The sequence below is a fragment of the Anomaloglossus baeobatrachus genome, chromosome 2, assembly GCF_048569485.1.
Source record: "Anomaloglossus baeobatrachus isolate aAnoBae1 chromosome 2, aAnoBae1.hap1, whole genome shotgun sequence".
Classification (NCBI taxonomy): domain Eukaryota; kingdom Metazoa; phylum Chordata; class Amphibia; order Anura; family Aromobatidae; genus Anomaloglossus; species Anomaloglossus baeobatrachus.
In genome coordinates this window covers 230,278,431-230,297,481 of record NC_134354.1, presented here as the reverse complement: position 1 = coordinate 230,297,481, position 19,051 = coordinate 230,278,431, and the positions used below count along the sequence as shown (strand labels likewise).

Below are 19,051 nucleotides of genomic sequence, written 5' to 3'. Positions count from 1 at the left end.
TGCGGAGGAGAGGAATGCCGTACCGGACGTTTCTCACGGGACACCTCTTTGGACCGCTCCTGAAAGCGAATGTCCACTCGAGTCGCTAGGGTAATCAGGGCGTCCAGGATGGACGGTACGTCACGACCAGCCAGCTCATCTTTGATTCGACCCGAGAGTCCTTCCCAGAAGGCGGCGGTTAGGGCCTCGTTATTCCACCCGAGTTCCGAAGCCAAGGTGCGGAAACGGATGGCGTATTGACCCACCGTCAGAGTTCCCTGACGTAACCGGAGAAGAGATGAAGCAGACGCGGAGGCGCGTCCGGGCTCGTCAAAGGTGCCGCGAAAAGCCTGCAGGAACTCCTGGAGGTTCTTGGTCATAGGGTCCTCCTTCTCCCACAAGGGGTTCATCCACGCCAGTGCCTCGCCCTCTAGGTGAGACATTATGAAGGCGACCTTGGCTTGGTCGGAGGCAAACAAATGCGGCAGCTGCGTGAAATGGAGGGAGCATTGGTTTATAAACCCCCTGCAGGTCTTGGGATCTCCGGCGTACCGGGGTGGTGAGGCCAAACGAAGTCTGGAAGCATCCGAGGAGGCTGCCACGGGAGCGGGAGCCGTGGATTGACTAGTGGAGGCCGGAGGTGCTGAAGATGTGACCGATGCTTGTAGCGTGTTCAAGCGGGCGTCCACGGAAGTCATAAAGTTCAGCATGCGGGTCTGGACTTCACGCTGGCGTTGGAGTTCCTCATGCAAGGCCGCTAGTGCTTCGGCGGGATCCATGGCCTGATCTTACTGTTAGGGCCAGGTGGATGGGCAGACCCGGGAGGTGAATCCACTGGGCCGAACTCCCCGATGAGGGAAAGGAGTCCGGTAGCCGGAGCACTATAGGTAGCAGAACAGTCCGCGCACAAGAGCACAATGGAAAAGTCCCTGGAACCACGGGGTCACTGATGGTGGTCCGGGTTACGGAGCTCAGGTTCGGAAGCCGGGATGATGTCAGGCGGGGTCCGGAACCGTTGGAGCGAGATGACGGGTCACCGCAGGGAACAGAGATGGTACGGACTGTCAGGATGGCAGATAGGCAGCGTTCGGGGTTCGGGATACGGCAGGACCGGATGGCAATGCAGGATCGGCTCTAGAAGAGAGAGAGGTAAGTATCTCACAGGAACACAAGGAGACCTGACTCCTAGCTTGGGAAACACGAAGATCAGGCCCCGCCCCCTTGGACATTGAACCCCTTTATACCCCGTACCTGTGTGCTTCATTTCCTGTCAGTGGACACTGGCCCTTTAGGAAAGGGTCAGTGACCGCGCGCGCGCCCTAATGCGCATGCGCGCGGCCCGGGTGCCAGAAGCCAGGGCAGGAAGCTGAGAGGAGGAAGCAGCAGAGCCGGGCAGGGGCTGGGAAGCCGACGGGCGCCGGGAGCGGGGACCAGGAGGCCTGGGAAGCGCGGGCGATGGAGGCTGGAGAGCGGGGAGCGTGGCAGGTGAGCCGGGAAGCGGAGCAGAGGACCCGGGGAGCGTGACACATGCTACAATGTAACTTACGATGCCGGATGTGCGTCACTTACGACGTGAACCCGCCGACACATCGTAAGATATATTGTAGCGTGTAAAGCGCCCTTAACTGCCATTTTTGTGCAATTTCACTGCACTTAGAATTTTTTTCCCATTTTCCAGTACACTATATAGTAATGATTTTATTTATAAGTACAACTTGTCCCACAAAAAAATAAGCGCTCATATGGCAAGATTGACAGAAAAATAAAAAAGTTATGGCTCTCGGAAGAAGGGGAGGAAAAACAAAAATGAAAAAAAGAAAATTGCCTGGGGTGAAGGGGTTACTATGTACTAGTTTCCTTAGGGAACTTGAAGCTGTGATTGTCTAATCACTCGTGTTATACAGAGCAGTGTTGATGTATTGCTCTGTATAGCAAAAATCACGGTCTCCTATGAATGCTGGTTCGCAGCCAGCCTTCACAGGAAGAACATTATGACAGACACAGGGCTCATCAGCTGACCCCTGGATGACATAACAACCAATCGGTGCCTTGCAATCCCATCACGGGCGCACTGACGAGAGCGGGGAATGACATGCCCCCCTGCCAGCATATGTTAAATCCCACTGATAGAGGGATTTAATTGGTTATCAGCCACAATCAGATCTCCCATCTACCCGAGGCTGCTAGAGGCAATTGATGGGTGATTTAAACAGTCATCAAGTGCAGAGAAATATGCGGGCTCAGTGTGTGAGCCCGCATTAGAGGTAAGGACATGATCAATGGCGTAAATATAAGTAATTGATTATGAAGAGGTTATATTGGTGCTTGTCTGCCATTGTGGATTGGGGACAGCTGAGACTAAGTAATCATTTCAGGGGTGCACAACCTGTGGTTTAGGGGTTACATGGGGCCCTCAATGCCATTCTGTGCATCTTACAGCGATCTCTCTCTATGTGGTCGGTCAGTCTCTGCTATGTGGTCAGTAACTGTCATACACTATGGGGTTAGTTGCACTCATTTTATCGTCATCTTGACTTTTTTTCTCAAATGCTAAATAAGGGAGCAGAGGACCCTCTTTGTCTACAATAGTGGAAGTTCCAGAAATAGAGCCCCCTTATAAGGTTATATCTTATGTAGCACTCTGGACATTTGCCTTGTATCAGAATTCCTCTTCAAATTTCACGTGGCCCTTCCGAGTGGTGCAATCACAAAATTTGGCACTTAGGCTGAAAAAAAGGCTGTGCACCTCTATATTAGAGCGTACATCCCATATACCAAAGGTGGGAGAGATGGACACCTATTAAGACACGTGACACAAAAAAATCGTATTTGTGCTAAGCTACACCTCTAACCTTTCTGTGCACAGACAAACAAATAGTGACCCCAGGGACGTCAAAAAATGTTTCCACAAAGTACGATGCTCCTCTACCCACTCACATTAGTATACCGATAAATACATTTTAGTATGATTAAAAAGTGATAAAAAGCCCACAATATGGCATCACCTGGGCAATGAACGTTGTAGATAGTATGGTATGGCTCATCTGGCTGGGTTCTGTCAGGCACACCTTCTATGTAGCTGTACTTGTCAGCTGCTGTTGCTCTGTATGCTGGAATAAAACCAGCAGTAAATGCAATAGTAAGGCATTATTTCCTGATGGAGTTTGTTCAGCTCTGAAACGCGTAGATTAATAAACCTGCTTTTTTTGTTCAACAACATCAAGTCCATTAGACATCTTCTTGATCAGCAGCACAGCAGATTTATTCATATATTTTATTGGTTAATAAATACTTGCCTAGCCCAGTTCCCATGATGAAGTGGTGCACATTTTTGCCATTTGTGGTTTTATGCAGCAGATGCAATCTATGCAGGATGGAGAGGATACAACTAGGCGCAGCTAGGACTGAGGAGGCGATGTCTGGCGATAAATCCTCAGTGCTGGATTTTTATTATATTGTAAACATATTTATTGCTATTGCTACAACTGGATTTAATACATATGTTGATTGCCATACATACGGATTGTCTGTTTTATATATATTTGTTTGCCAATCTCTATGCATACTTGTCCCACTATTAGCCTCCTCTCTCCTGCCCTTCATTAAAATGTTGCCCTTAGCTTCATGCCTGTGCGCGCGCTGGTCCCGTGACTCCTCTCTTCTCTGCACCTGACGTCTAATAAGCACCCGTGAGCTGCGCTTGCGCACCATGGGCTCTTTGACGCCGACGTACAGATGGAGATGGGCGTCGCTGGATTGACAGTCCTTCACCTGTGCGCGCGTCGGCCCCGGGACTCCCCTCCTCCCTGCGTCCAATAGGTGCCCGTGATTTGCGGTTGCGCACCATGGATGCCTGGACGCTGCGATGCAGAGGAGGATGGGCGTCACTGAGCCGACGTGCGCCGCTATAGGTCAACAGGCGGCATTGGAGGGGAATTTAAGGGCACCAGATTCACAACCCCCCACACCTCCGACGAAGCCTTTGCGAAACGCGCGTCAGGTGTGGGCGGTGTACTCTGGTGTGGCCTCGACTTTCTGCAGGGATCAGCGGTCCTGTTCTATCCTATGGCTATTTAACCTTTCTCTGTTTTTTACCTGCTTGTGCAGCATTGTTGCTGTGGCCGGCTGGACTATGTAGTCCTAGTACTCATGCCATCTAGCAGCTGTGGTAACTGGTCGCGGTGATTCATTGGTGATCATTGATTATTTATGTCCATCTATACTTGGCTGTGTTTGACTATGTACACTGCTTGCCAATATAAACCAATCTGGTCTCATATATTCCTTTCAGTGTATTTGATATATAAACCAGCCATCTATCTATAATTAAAAGTAAACCTTGTTCATATTACCATGAATCATTGTCACCTTTGGATATATAATCCTATTTAAGACCATTATGTATGTTGTGCTTATTTGTGATCCCTGCTGTATTTGATTGAATTTTTCATTGTTATAATTTCATCTATTTGAGCTCTTCCCTTGAATGAAACCCACTATGTGTGGGTTACACATATCTAACAAAGGCCCCACTTATTGTCACACCGCCCCCTTTTGTTGTGTTGTGATCATTTTAACATACTTTTTTTGTGTTGTTTTGCATGTATCACACTTAAAATAATAAATACTTTGTATTTTTTCAACAATTGTGTGTATTTATGCTATTATTGCGATAATTTATAGACTTCTGGACTGAGTCAATCTTTTTTGCTAATCTATGATATGGAGATTTCGGTCAGCTTATGACATGTATATAATGAATTCCTGTATTTCATTTTGTCTAATGGAGAGGATACAAGCTGGAGAGAATACAGGCTGGAGAGGATACAAGCTGGAGAGAATATAAGCTTCGGAGAATACAAACTGGAGAGAATACAAGCTGCAGAGAATATAGGCTGGATAGAATACAAGTTGGAGAGAATACAAGCTGCATAGAATATAAGCTTCTGAAAATACAAGCTGGAGAGGATACAGGCTGGAGAGAATACAAGGTGGAAAGAAGAGAATACAAAGTAGAGAGAAAACAAGCTGGAGAGAATACACACTAGAGAGAATACAAGCTGGAGAGATAACAAGCTGCAGAGCATAGAAACTGGAGAGAATAAAAGGTGGAGAGAAGAGAATACAAGCTGGAGAGAATACAAACTGGAGAGGATACAAGCTGGAGAGGATACAAGCTGGAGAGAATAGAAACTGGAGAGAATAAAAGGTGGAGAGAAGAGAATACAAGCTGGAGAGAATACAAACTGGAGAGAATATAGGCTTCAGAGAATACAAGCTGCAGAGAATAGAAACTGGAGAGAATACCAACTAGAGAGAATACAAGCTGTATAGAATACAAGCTGGAGAGAATACAAGCTGGAGAGAATACAAGCTGGAGAGAATACAAGCTGGAGAGAATAGAAACTGGAGAGAATACCAACTAGAGAGAATACAAGCTGTATAGAATACAAGCTGGAGAGAATACAAGCTGGAGAGAATACAAGCTGGAAAGAATAGAAACTGGAGAGAATACCAACTAGAGAGAATACAAGCTGGATAGAATACAGGCTGGAGAGAATACAAGCTGGAGAGGATACAAGCTGGAATAGTATACAGGCTGGAGAGAATATAAGCTTCAGAGAATACAAGCTGCAGAGAATAGAAACTGGAGAGAATATGTGCCACCCAGGGCTATGGGGTACTTGGTCCTGGGCCGTATATGTACGGGGATGCTGTGTCACGGTTGTAGAATGGCCGATGCCCGGTTCCATGACTCTGGGGACCCTTCCTGTGACCTTTTCCTCTCCTGTTGGTGGTGTTAATGAGTGTCCTTGTGGCAGGGTTTGGTACTCTGGTATTGGCAGAAATGGTGCAACTATTTACACTGCGAGAGTTCAGGTCATTCCCAGTCCAATGACCAGTGGTCCATTTTTTTTTTTTTATCAAACTATGCAGTGTTATGCAAACATTTTTAACTGAACAACAAAACTGGGTAGCCTGGTTGAGCTACCACAGTGCAGGAAGGGGGCCATCTGGATCAGCAGGCCTCCTGGTACAAGCACTCACGGTCTGGGTGCACTGATCTGCCCCACAGGTGTCCTCCTCAACACGAGCCCGTTCCCAGGTGGCGATTGCTGCTCCCACATTGTCTGGTTCAGAGGTTTCCATATCCGGAACAGGGCAGCTCGCTGCGGGCCCCCTGAGCAGCTTGGAACAGTACCTTGTCATCATTGGCGGAGGCGGTGTCCTCTTCCGCGGCTCCCGGTGAAGGTGTGGCCTGATCGGTCTCGGACGAGGAAGGCGATGCATCCTGGCCCTTCTCAGCAGGAGAACGTGATGTGACCTGGTCTGGTCGGGCCAGGGAAGGCGGTACACCTGGGTCCTTCTCCACCGGAGGTGATGCGGCCTTGTCCGGTCTGGCCGGGTCGGTCGGTGGTGTGGTCCAATTGACGAACGGTGCCAGCATTCGGGTTGCAGCGGTCTAGGAGGGTCCTTGTGCCATCTCTGCCATCGGCACCCGGTGCTCGTGGGCCTGCATGGCCTCCACCTCCTCCATCATTTCTGCTCGCCACTCCGCGATCTGCCGGAGCTGCTGCACCCGCATCGTCCAGCCCAGCCGTTGGACCTCCGCCTCTAACCTCTCTCCCGTCCAGGTCCCGCTGCATTCCCCTCGCCTTGCACCTGCATCTTTTTCCCGTTCCCGAAGGTTATTCTCACCACTCTCGCAGGGACTGGAGCACTTCGGGAGCTTCCGGGTCAGGGCACTGCCTTCTTCTGCCCACGCTTGCAGGAGTTGTGGGCGGGATCCCCTTTCGCACCCTTTTCACCACAGTGATGGCGCAGTTGCTTTTTTCACGGAAATAAAATGGCGGTAGTTTGCACACAAAACAGTCCATAAGGCACCTGTGTTAACGGGTCCAGTCCATATCCTGTTCGTAACGCCAGGCAAAAGCTGTGTCGACCAGGGCTATGGAGTACTCGGTCCCGGGCCCGTCTATGTACGGAGATGCTGTGTCACAGTTGTAGAATGGCCAATGCCTGGTTCCGTGACCCTGGGGACGCTTTTTAAAAGGGGATATATACAGGGGAGTTGAAAGAGTTTGTATTGTGGCGCCACTTGTGGGTTGCAGTTATAGTGATGAAACCGCCGCTGCACAGTCTGTTACCACTGGGGCTGATGGTGGTGGCAGCCTGGATGGTAGGCCCTCCGCAAGTATGGCAGGTCCCCAGGGAGTGAATGTAGAGGTCCATCGCAGAAAGAAGGGAGACCACACGATGGAGATGCAGTGCAACTTCTGTTTACTCACAGTGATGTTCAGCTGTGACCCTGAGGACGGCTGGTTCAGACCCCTGGTCCCTTTTGTCCCAGTGCCGGTGTGGTGACCTGGTAGTCTCTTTCCCCGGCACCTCTCACTTGTGGTTGGGACCCCGTAGCCTGGAGAGTTTTTGGGTCCCTTACTGTCTGTCGGCAGTCTCTCGTCTGTACGGCGGGCAGTGCGAACACTGTTATGTCGATGTTTTGTTCCGGTCCCTGGCTCAATCTTTACTGCTGGTGCCCCCGGATTCTTGGGTCAGTGAGGTCCGTGAAGGTCCCCTCACTGTGCAGGTATTTGTCAGGTTGCCTGAAGCTGTCACCTGACCTAGGGCCCTGTGCCCCGTCGGTGCTCTGGTTCCAGAGGTACCTGGCTGTACACTCCCTGGCAACCACTCTCCTTCTCTACCTCGGTCACCGTTATACAACCCCGTCTGGAGACACGTCCGTCCCCTTCAACTGTCACTACCGGACTCTCTGTCTGACTGTCTGTCTGTCCCCTCCCACCAGGTTATTTTCTAGTGGACTGGACTGGTTCCGCCTCTGGTTGGCCATCCATTGGGTCCCGGACTAGTCAGTCACCCCTAATGGGGAGTGGGAAACTGGGGATGTTATGTGTTTAGGTGGTACTGGCACTGGGCTTCCAGGTCCCTCGGGGTAGGCCCTGCATCTATGTCAGGATGCAGTACCTAGTAGTGCCCTGAGGGGTTCAGGGGCGCTACAAATACAAGCTGGAGAGAATACAAGCTGGAGAGAATACAAGCTGGAGAGGACACAAGCTGGACAGAATATAAACTGAAGAGAATATAAACTGGAGAGAATACAGGCTGGAGAGGATACAAGCTGGAGAGAATATAAACTGGAGAGAATATAAACTGGAGAGAATACAAGCTGGAGAGGATACAGGCTGGAGAGAATACAAGCTGCAGAGAATATAAACTGGAGAGAATACAGGCTGGAGAGGATACAAGCTGGAGAGAATATAAACTGGAGAGAATATAAACTGGAGAGAATATAAACTGGAGAGAATACAGGCTGGAGAGGATACAGGCTGGAGAGGATACAAACTGGAGAGAATATAAACTGGAGAGAATATAAACTGGAGAGAATACAAGCTGCAGAGAATATAAACTGGAGAGAATACAGGCTGGAGAGGATACAAACTGGAGAGAATATAAACTGGAGAGAATACAAGCTGCAGAGAATATAAACTGGAGAGAATACAGGCTGGAGAGGATACAAACTGGAGAGAATACAAACTGGAGAGAATATAAACTGGAGAGAATATAAACTGGAGAGAATACAAGCTGGAGAGAATACAAACTGGAGAGAATATAAACTGGAGAGAATATAAACTGGAGAGAATACAAGCTGGAGAGGATACAAGCTGGAGAGAATATAAACTGGAGAGAATATAAACTGGAGAGAATAGAAACTGGAGAGGATACAAACTGGAGAGGATACAAACTGGAGAGAATATAAACTGGAGAGAATACAGGCTGGAGAGGATACAAGCTGGAGAGAATACAAGCTGCAGAGAATATAAACTGGAGAGAATATAAACTGGAGAGAATACAGGCTGGAGAGAATATAAACTGGAGAGAATACAGGCTGGAGAGGATACAGGCTGCAGAAAATATAGTCTGGAGAGCATCAGTCTGCTGGGTGCTATTCATGCTGGGACCTGCAGGGGGAGCTCCTGAGCAGTCTGCCTCTCCTGTCTGCAGCCAGGCTTATCTGCTCACTGTGGCAGCTCTGGCTGTATTCTGGACTCTTCCTGTGATAAGGTATAATAATATCGTGATTGTAATGGCCTCAGTTAGATCAGCATGCTTTACAGGGCCGTTTCTTTGTGCACAGTAGAATACAAGCTACTTCCTGGTTTGGTCTTGCACCAAATGGTTTACTGTTAATGTAGCCATATTGGTTTCAGCACGGACAGGAAGTCTCAGACCGTGAAGGTTGATCTGCTGGGACCTGTAGTGCACAGCTGCACCTCCACCACGTTTTTGTAGCGTACTAGACACACGGCATGTTGCTGTAGTGTCACGTGACCACAGCATGCATAGGGGCGGGGCCTGGCGTGTACAGCACAAGAGGGCGGGGCCTGCCTCAGCGCCGTTTACAGGACGTGGAGGGAGAGGAGGCAGTGACTGCACGCAGGGGAGGGAAGCAGCATGGTAAGCGCCGGTGTACTGCCATCCTGTGTACTGCCATCCTGTGTACTGCCACCCTGTGTACTGCTATCCTGTGTACATGGTGACGGTAGTAGTAGTAGTAGTAGTAGTAGTATACCTTCCTCCTAGTCCACCAATACTTAACCCCTTTCTCTCCTGCCCACACTTTGCCCCATAATAACCTATTTACCCCTTCCAAACCATACAGCTATCTAGTGCATATAATCTTAAAGGGGAATTCCCAAAATATATTGCCCGCATACTAAGGCTATGGGCCAACTTACTGATTGCTGTGTATTCCTGGGCTCTGAAACCCCAGGGCCTGGCTTCTGCTGCAGGGAAGACCAGGGCTGTGAGAGCTGCACATGCTCGGCCTCTGCTACAGTCATCGTCAAAGAGCCTGAGTGCAGTGCTTGGCTTTCCCATAGGTAGTGAATGGAGCAGAGGTCGAGTATGTGCATCGCTGCACTATTCAGTACTGGGTTCTTCTGAGATGCACATCCTCGACCTCTGCTATAGTCCTCGTCTAAGAGCCTGCTGGAGCTATCCGAGCACAATGCTTGGCTTTCCCATAGGTAGTGAATGGAGCATCTGTGCATAGGCGATAACTTATTATTTTGGGAATAGCCATTTGAGGCTGTGTTCACTTGTAAACCACAATAATCCGGCTCCACTAGAGTCCTGATACTGTTCCTTTGCACAATCACTTCATTTTGCAAGGAAACAGTAGTGTCCTCTGCAAAACCACAGGGCCATTCTGATCAGCTGTGGTCTTGAAGTTGACAGCCGATTGCCCACAAGATTAAGTGGTAGTGCAGGGGAACTGGAAAGACCGCCGCACAGGGTTGTTGTGGTGTTGGCCACAGCGTAATTTTTTTCCTCTTGCCCCTAAATGCGTGCCCCATCTGTGAGGCAGGTAGGTTGTCTGCACGTTTTATCCATTGAAACTTAAGATGGATCAGCTAAAAACAAAGCTGAAACTCTGATGGGGCTCTGGAGTCTGTGTTCTGCTTTTCATCTGTTTTAGCTGGATGCTCATAGACTTTAATGGCCGAGTCTGATCTATAAAACTGATAAGAATAGGACAAGCTCTGATAGTCAAGGGATCTTTAAAAACCCAAGTGTGTAAGGCTCAATAGAACTATGGGTCTGTGTAAATGACCTTTTAAATCCTGCGTAGTCGGCTAACTACAGCAGCAGCTATAGGGAAAAAATAAAGTAATTTTCTTCCTACAGCTGCTGGCTCCTGCTCATATGTAACTATCGCTGCTCAATATACAGTGACTGTTGTAATCACTCCCTGGCACTGTGTGTGTGTGTGTGTGTGTGTGTGTGTGTGTGTGTGTGTACGCACGCACGCAGAGAGCAGGCTGTCATTATGTCGGGGAATTGTTATAGTGCACTCACTGTATATAGAACAAGTGATCTGACTATTGCAGGTTCAAGTCCTCTAAGGGGAATATTAAATGCAGCACAAAGTAGTAAAAAATGTTTAAAAAAAATGCTCAAATCGCCCCTCTTTTTACCACATTTAAAATTAGGAAAACTTTTTTAAAAAAAAAAATAAATAAAAATACACATTTGGTATCGCTGCGTTTGTGACTTAATCCGATCTGTAAACATTGTAACGAGAAGGAAAATCAAAACGCCAGAATTGCAGTTTTTCACCTGCTACAACTTTAAGGCTATGTGCGCACGTTGCGTAATTACATGCAGCGCAGCGTAGCTACATGTAGCGCAGCGTAACTGCATGCGTCCTGCGTCCCCTGCATAATCTGCCCGAAGTGCGCGTTCTAAGAAGTGACATGTCACTTCTTCCGTGTGCTTTGCCGGCAGCCCCTGCTCTGTCTCTGGGATGAGCTGCAGGCAGAGCGCATGGAATCGGCTTTTTTTTTTTTTCACTACGGACATTTCTGCAGCGATTTGAAGCGCACATGTGCTCTTCAGATCGCTGCAGAAATTTCTGCAGTGACTGTACGCAACGTGCGCACATACACTTTTAAGGCTAAGTCAATCAAAACATTGTGTGTCCCAAAATATCAGTAAAAACATCAGCTCTAGGAACCAACAGAAAGTCCTCACACCCCAGATCCCAAAAATTAAAACCGTTAGGCTATGTGCGCACGTTGCGTAATTCATGCAGTTACGCTGCGCTTTGTAGCGCAGCGTAACTGCATGCGTCCTGCGTCCCCTGCGCAATCTATGGAGATTGTGCAGGGGCCGTGCGCACGTGGCATATTAGAACGCAGCGATTCGGCTACTGCCCGAAGTGCGCGTTCTAAGAAGTGACATGTCACTTCTTCCGTGCGCTTTGCCGGCAGCCCCTGCTCTGTCTATGCAGGAGCTGCAGGCAGAGCGCACGTTCTCTGCCGGCACCATGCGCTTCAGAACGGAGCTTTTCAGCTGCACTCTGAAGCGCACCTTTTAGGTGCGGTGCAGAGTGCACACGTGCGCACATAGCCTAAGTGCTCTCCAAAAGTTGTGACACAAGCAAGATTTCTTTTTCTGCAAAATGTCAGAATTTTTTTTCACCACTTGAACAAAGCAAAAACTATACATGTTTGGTATCTCCGTAACCATATTGACCCGGAGAACCCTACTGCCAGGTCAGTTTTATGGTAAAATTAACATTGAAAATAAAACCCAAAAAAAACAGTTTCAGAATTTCACTTTTTTTGCTATTTCGCCACACTTTTTCTTGCTTATCATATAAACAAATTAATAGTGTCTTTCAAAAGTACAACTCATCCCGCAAAAAAACAAGCCCTCACATGGCTATATCAATGGGAAAAATGTAAAAAGTTATGGCTCTTGGTATAAGGGAGGAAAAACTAAAGTGCAAAAAACAAAAATTCGCCCAGTCCTCAAGGGGTTGGAATCATTGAGTGTTAGGGTTGGAAGGGACCTCCTGGGTCATCGTGACCAACCCTACTGCTCAATGCAGGATTCACTAAACCATCTCAGACAGATGTCTGTCCAACCTCTGTTTGAAGACTTCCATTGACTGAGAAGTCACCACTAGTAATGGGCGAGCGGGCTCAGCACTGCTCGTTACTGAAGCATCAGGGTGCTCCGACCCAACTTGAGTACAGAGTATAATGTTAGTCAATGGGAAGCTGAAGCATTTTCAAGCTCAAATGTTCAAGGCTCGATCGAGTAACAAGCTGTGGTGAGCACACTCACTCATCTGTACTTCACCTCTTGTGGTAGCCTGTTCCACTCATTGAGCACCCCCTCTGTCAATATTTTTTTTCTAATATCTAATCCGTATCCACTCCCTTTCAGTTTCATCCCATTGCTTACTCTATTTCCATGTGTAAATGACACGGTGACCTCCCTTCAGATACTTGTAGACCACTATTAAGTCTCCTCTCACTCTTCTTTTTTGCAAGGTAAGCATTCCCAGATCCGAACCGTTCCACATAGGACATACGGTAGCTTGCAGACTGTTCACCATTCTGGTTGCTCTTCTCTGAACTTTCTCCAGTTTGTTGATGTCTTTATAAAATGTGGTGCCCTGAACTGGACACAGTATTCCAGATGCGGTCTGTCCAAAGAGTAGAGGGGGTAATTTCTTCATGTGATCTGGACTCTGTGCTTCTCTTAAAGAGGACCAACCAGCAGGATTTTGCTATGAGGTAGAGGCCGTGCCATACAGGCAGTAAGATGCTGAATCCAGGCATAATTCTTATAGAAAAGTGGGATGTTTGGTTGATTAAATATCTTTAATCAAAATTACAGAAAAGTACTGCACTTTGTGTGCAACATGGATGGGTTTTTGTGGGTCAGGCCCTCAGCGGTTTTTCCTCCTCCTCCGGCTTGCCCCCTTTTCTTTATTTGAATATCGCTCTGCGCCACCATTGCTGTTGCTGGCAACACATGTGGATTGCCACAGTTCTCAGGTCTTCATTAAAATGGCGGTGGAGTCTGCGCATGCGCGTACTGTAATCTCTGGCGCCATTTATTGAACACACTGCGGTGTTTTTTTACATTTGTGCGCATGCACAAATGTAAAAAAAAGGTCTGACACTGTTGGTTGTAAAAGCACAAAAACAAAACTCTGTACTTTACTCATCTTGCCAAGATCCAGAGCAGTGTCCACTGCTGCCTTGATCTCCATTATTTGGCTGCAGCGGTGACGTCACGTCGATAGCTCAACAGTTAACCAGTGACCTCATCAGCTCTGAGCACCACACTCCGTCTGGGCAGAGCTGCTGAACTCAGTGACTGACCTCCTTGCTTTGGAACTGACGTCACTCTACCTGGGCAGAGCTGCTGAGCTCAGTGACTGGTCGCCTTGCTGTGGAGCTGACATCACTCTACCTGGGCAGAGCTGCTGAGCTCAGTGACTGGTCGCCTTGCTGTGGAGCTGACGTCACTCTACCTGGGCAGGGCTGCTGAGCTCAGTGACTGGCCGCCTTGCTGTGGATCTGACGTCACTCTACCTGGGCAGGGCTGCTGAGCTCAGTGACTGGCTGCCTTGCTGTGGAGCTGATGTCACTCTACCTGGGCAGGGCTGCTGAGCTCAGTGACTGGCTGCCTTGCTGTGGAGCTGATGTCACTCTACCTGGGCAGGGCTGCTGAGCTCAGTGACTGGCCGCCTTGCTGTGGAGCTGACGTCACTCTACCTGGGCAGGGCTGCTGAGCTCAGTGACTGGCTGCCTTGCTGTGGATCTGACGTCACTCTACCTGGGCAGAGCTGCTGAGCTCAGTGGCTAGCCGCCTTGCTGTGGATCTGACGTCACTCTACCTGGGCAGAGCTGCTGAGCTCAGTGACTGGCCGCCTTGCTGTGGATCTGACGTCACTCTACCTGGGCAGAGCTGCTGAGCTCAGTGACTGGCCGCCTTGCTGTGGATCTGATATCACTGCTACTGCAGCCAGATAACGAAGATCTGGGCAACAGCAGAGACCTTGCTCTGGACGTTAGGAGTGCAAGTAAAGTACAGGATTTTATTATTTTTTGTCTTTTTTTAAGGCCAACTGTACATATCGGCAAACGTTTTCTGACAGTTGACAATCCTTTTCAGTGGTTTTCCATTTTCACACAAGGAATTCAAATCAAAGAAGTGACATTCCACCACGCTTTCAGTGGCATGGATTTTAAAACTACATCTGGGAAAAAATGTGTTGAATGGCAATGTGGTTTCCCATTTGTAAACAAAACAACTTGTTTTGTAACCCATTTGGCATGGAACATTCTTGTATTCTATTTTATAAAAAAAAAAAATGTAAAAAAATCACAAGTTCACACACACCTTTTGTAACATGGTATGATCACGAAGTCGGACAGTAAATCAATATATGTATAAAACAATTACAACACTTAAGGGTGCACTTCAACTGATCTGCAGACGCTGCACACAATACATAGCTATCAGCCGAACAAATCCTGATTCTTCCATACGTAGGAGCCTCCTGTGCTCTGTGAGAGGCACTGCCACTCATCTGGTGGCATAACTTGCTGGAAATAAAATCAGGAATCTGAAATTTGACATTCCAAATCCTAAGCTCTTTAAATACAATCTGTTTGGAGGCCCTATGCACATTATTAGACTGTTGTCCGAACTGGTCACCATTGGCATCGTCCACCGACATTCGTTTGATGTGTATGGGTCTTTTAGACTCGTGTGTGTGTGTGTGTGTGTGTGTGTGTGTGTGTGTGTGTGTGTGTTGACATGGTGCCGCTGCGTTTAGCTGTTAAACAGAACATGTCATGTCCCCTACTAACCTTCAGATGTGGAATTAAGATACAGATTAATAGTGTTCTGAAACTGCCTGGCAGTACCATTTAATTGCCTGGCTTCCAGGAGGAAGTGAACTTTATTCTTCCCAGCAGCCTCTGGTTTTTAGTCAAAGGTGTGTCTTCATTCACCTACCAGTACATTATGAGCTGTGGCTAGACGCACAGTCCAGCACATACACTGCTGTCAGTCAATCAGTGCTGAGCTGTCACTCAGTACCAGGGAGTCCTTACAGTAGTCACAGAAGCCGTGATGGCATGCCACCATGACTGAAACCCAGAGGCTGCCAGGAGGAATCATATTTCTAGTAGCTGGGACAGTTATACAACTTTAGAACAGTATTAACCTGCAGGTTAACCCCATATCTGCTGGTTGACAGCGTTTGGGGATCCCTTTAATACGGTTTCCTCATTTCTTTCAACTTTAGTCGAACAGATGCATGGACAGTTGAATTCCTAGGTACATGTCTTTGTATTGATGCTTTGGTGATATTTGCTACTTATGCAACTGGGTGTAAACGTTTTCACGTTGTCTGAAATCCTCTGCCTTTTTCTTTTTCTCCTTGCTCTGCTCCTTTGTTTTCATGCTTTCTGCAGGTGCTTGTCCGCTGTTTTCAGGTGCTTTCAAGGGGGTTGAGGACAGCTAAAACTGCTCCCCCATCACCTCTGCTTTCTATCCACTCTACTTAAATGGGTATTTCAGGTTACCATCAGAATACGTAATAACTTGGAGAGGGGCCGATTGCTGAGATTGACACTGAGCACTGGGATTGGGGCACTTTTTATTCCCCGTCTGAATGAAGTGTCAATGACCGTGGTTGCCTGACGCTCCATTAATTTCCGAAGGAATTGGCAAAGAGAGTTCAGCAGTTGTGCAGCTCCCTACTCAGCAGAAGTTTAGTTTGTTGTGCCCAGTTTCCTCTTCCACGATCTACCCAATAGTGGGAACAGACTGCCCTTTCAAGATCACATGCACAGTACTTTGCTGGTGCCTTCAGACACTTTCGCTACTGAGACAGTCCGAGCCATAAAGTAACTGTCCATCACATAACGTGAGAACAAATGTGATCTGTCACATGATGACGTTACTATGGGAAGTGGCCACAGCAAAGCTTGTAGACCGAGATGGCAATAATGGTAAAAACAAATTTCTGCCTAAACATGTCAGGCATAGCACCCAACCATCAGCTACCAGCCGTTCAAGAAGGTTAAGGCCCTGTGCGCACTTACCGTTTTTTGCCGCGGATTTCCTGCGGTTTTGCTACATGTTATGTTCATAACATGTCTGCAGTGACTCACCAGCAAATCCTATGGGACAAAAAATGCTGTGTGCACTAGGCGGATTTTGACAGCTCCATGTTTTGTAGTGGGATTCCCGCAGCAAAAACAATTGCATGTCACTTCTTTTCCGCACGTCGCTGCGGCATTTCACTCCATTGACTGCAATGTAATCGTGAAATCCCGCAGGGAATAACGCAGGCAGCAAATTCTGTGCGGTTCACTGCGTTTTCCTGCGTTATTCCCTGCGGTATTTCGCAGTTTCGGGACATAATGTTCATTATGACAGGAAGAGGAAGCGGAGCTGAGCGTAAACACACACAGATCAGACACAGAATACACACATATCGCACTCACACACAGACACAGTCATATAGAATACATATAGAAATCAAACTGACATATAAAAAAAAAAAAAAACGCGGGCTCCGCTGTATTTTTGCCGTCCAGCCGAGGTAAACACACAGCGGCGGCCCTGTATTCTCAGGCTGGGGAGGGCGAGGGAAAGAGTTAATGCCCCCCTCCCCTCTCTTGCAGCCGAGAATATCAGCCTGTAGCTGCCCCGGGACTGTCGCATCCATTATGCGGCAGTCCCGGAGTGTCCCAGCTCTTCCGGTTGCCATGATGCAGTGGCAGTCAGGGTAGTAATGAGTTAATGGCAGCGCATCGCCGCCACTAAGTCCAGGCTTTAATCATTGCAGCGCCTAAGAGACAGATTTCATGATTAACCTGTAAGTAAAGTGAATAAATACACACACCGAAAAATGCTTTATTTTAAATAAAACACAAAAAAGCCCCTCTTTCACCACTTTATTAACGCTCCCCAAACACACAGCTCCAGCGTAATCCACCGAGGTCCCACGACGCTTGCATCCAGCCGCGACTGACACATACTGAATGCTACCTCGCAACGAGACATACTGTAGAGGTAACTGCAGGTCATTTCTCACGGCCGGTAATGTGAACACACTACCGCTCGGGAGAAATGCAGCGTGTCGCTTGTTGATTGATCTGTCCTCTATCCATCTATCCCTCTATCTATCCCAGAAGGAAATGACTTTTTTTTTTTTTTTAATGTGCTTTATTGCATTGAATGCATTAAAACACATGTACCAACCCGCGGCAAAACTGTGGTAAAAATATCGCGGTAAGACCGCAGCAAACCGCATGTGGTTTTCGGGTGCGGTTTGCTGCGGTTTTTTACCGCGGATGCGCTTATCTTTCAGACCCTGCGGAATTTTCTTAAGAAAATTCCGTTTTCCAGTGCGCACAGGGCCTAAAATGGGAAACAGTGCTCTGAATGGGGTTACTATCTCAGGTACTGTGAGTTGGTCAGGTGGTGGCCTGTGGACCACATGTGGCCTAGCTGTTCCTGTGTGGTCGGGGATAAGGACTGGAAATTAATTCACTACATCATGACTGATGTGCGGAGACTCCGTACACTGCACAGACCGGAGCAGTGCACCAGTGGAACAAGGTTAATCATACTACAGTGGGGGGGACACATTGTGTGGGAGCATATCATACGTTGTGTGTGTGTGTGTGTGTGTGTGCGTTGGGCTTTGTGGAAGCTTCATATTGTTTGTTGGGACATCATACTCTGTGGAGAGCTGTGTGGGCACCTCATGTTAGATTAGGAGTTGTTGATCAAGGCACATTTATATGGTTTTGATTAGCTGCTACAGGAAAAAATATGGAATCTGTCACCTGATGTATACTGCGCAAACTGTGGGCAGCATGTATCAAACACTGGCTGTATGATCACAGCTAGGTATGTTTCACTCTGGAACGCTGTGGCATGTCAGGTTAAAATATATTTATAATAACCACCGGGGACCAAGCTGTGATATAGACTAGTCTTACTGGTGACTTCTCCCCGTCTGCTGGCAGTGACTGACAGGTGTCTGGCTATGTGCGTGTATAAGCTGAGACCTGTCAGTCACTGTCAGTGGGTGGGGAGAAGCAGACTACTATTTGTGCATGTGGCCCGCTTCCGGAGACTAAAAGTATGTTTTGTTTTTCATTTTTATCTGAAATGCTGCAGCATTTGAATGAAATAACATACAGCCTATGGCTTATACCGGCCACCCACTGTCTGAGCAGCATGTATCATTTGACAGGTTCCCTTTAGTTCTGTTCAATATTAAGTGATGCAGATGTGTATATAAAATAATAAGTTTGGCCTGTTGGTTCAGCCCTCCACAACAGTCAGGCTATGTGCCCACGGGACTTTGTACCTGCGGATATATCCGCAGGTTTCCCGCAGCTGCTCCTTGGAATCTGCAGCTATTTGTAACTGCGGGATTCCAGCAAAATATCTGCGGTAAACCTGTGGGCAGTCGTGCGGCTTACCTGCGGAAGTCCCGGCCTCTATCTCCATAGTGGAGGGCCGGGATTTCTGCAGGTAATTCTGCAGAAATAAATGACATGCAATTACGTGCGACTGCGGGACATCCACAGCATATTCCGCAGCCGCACATACCGCAGCATGGACACAGCACTTTCCATGTCCCATAGGATAACATGGGGAGTGTCTGTACTTGCTGAAACCTGCGGATTTAGCTGGAAAATCCAGAAAATTT

General features: G+C 47.9%; 1 protein-coding gene and 1 long non-coding RNA gene across 9 annotated transcripts in view; one reads left to right on the top strand and one right to left on the bottom strand.

The window, feature by feature from the left end:
- Positions 1–19,051, bottom strand: part of LOC142289747 (uncharacterized) — a 265,036-nt gene that overhangs the window by 150,271 nt on the left and 95,714 nt on the right. The gene's annotated exons all lie outside the window — the stretch shown is intronic.
- The window catches only part of LEMD1 (LEM domain containing 1), a 199,196-nt gene that overhangs the window by 116,615 nt on the left and 63,530 nt on the right, over positions 1–19,051 (top strand). The window contains exon 1 of one of the 7 annotated variants that reach the window (XM_075333674.1): positions 8,978–9,060. The exons of 5 other annotated variants lie outside the window; for them this stretch is intronic. Coding sequence is in view for 1 of the 2 variants with exons in the window: in XM_075333673.1 (XP_075189788.1) it covers positions 9,451–9,453 (3 nt within the window). In the remaining variant the exon portion in view is untranslated. Of the gene's footprint in view, positions 1–8,977; positions 9,061–9,348; positions 9,454–19,051 lie in introns of those variants that run through there. One more of the 7 variants, XM_075333673.1, reaches the window with a different exon arrangement.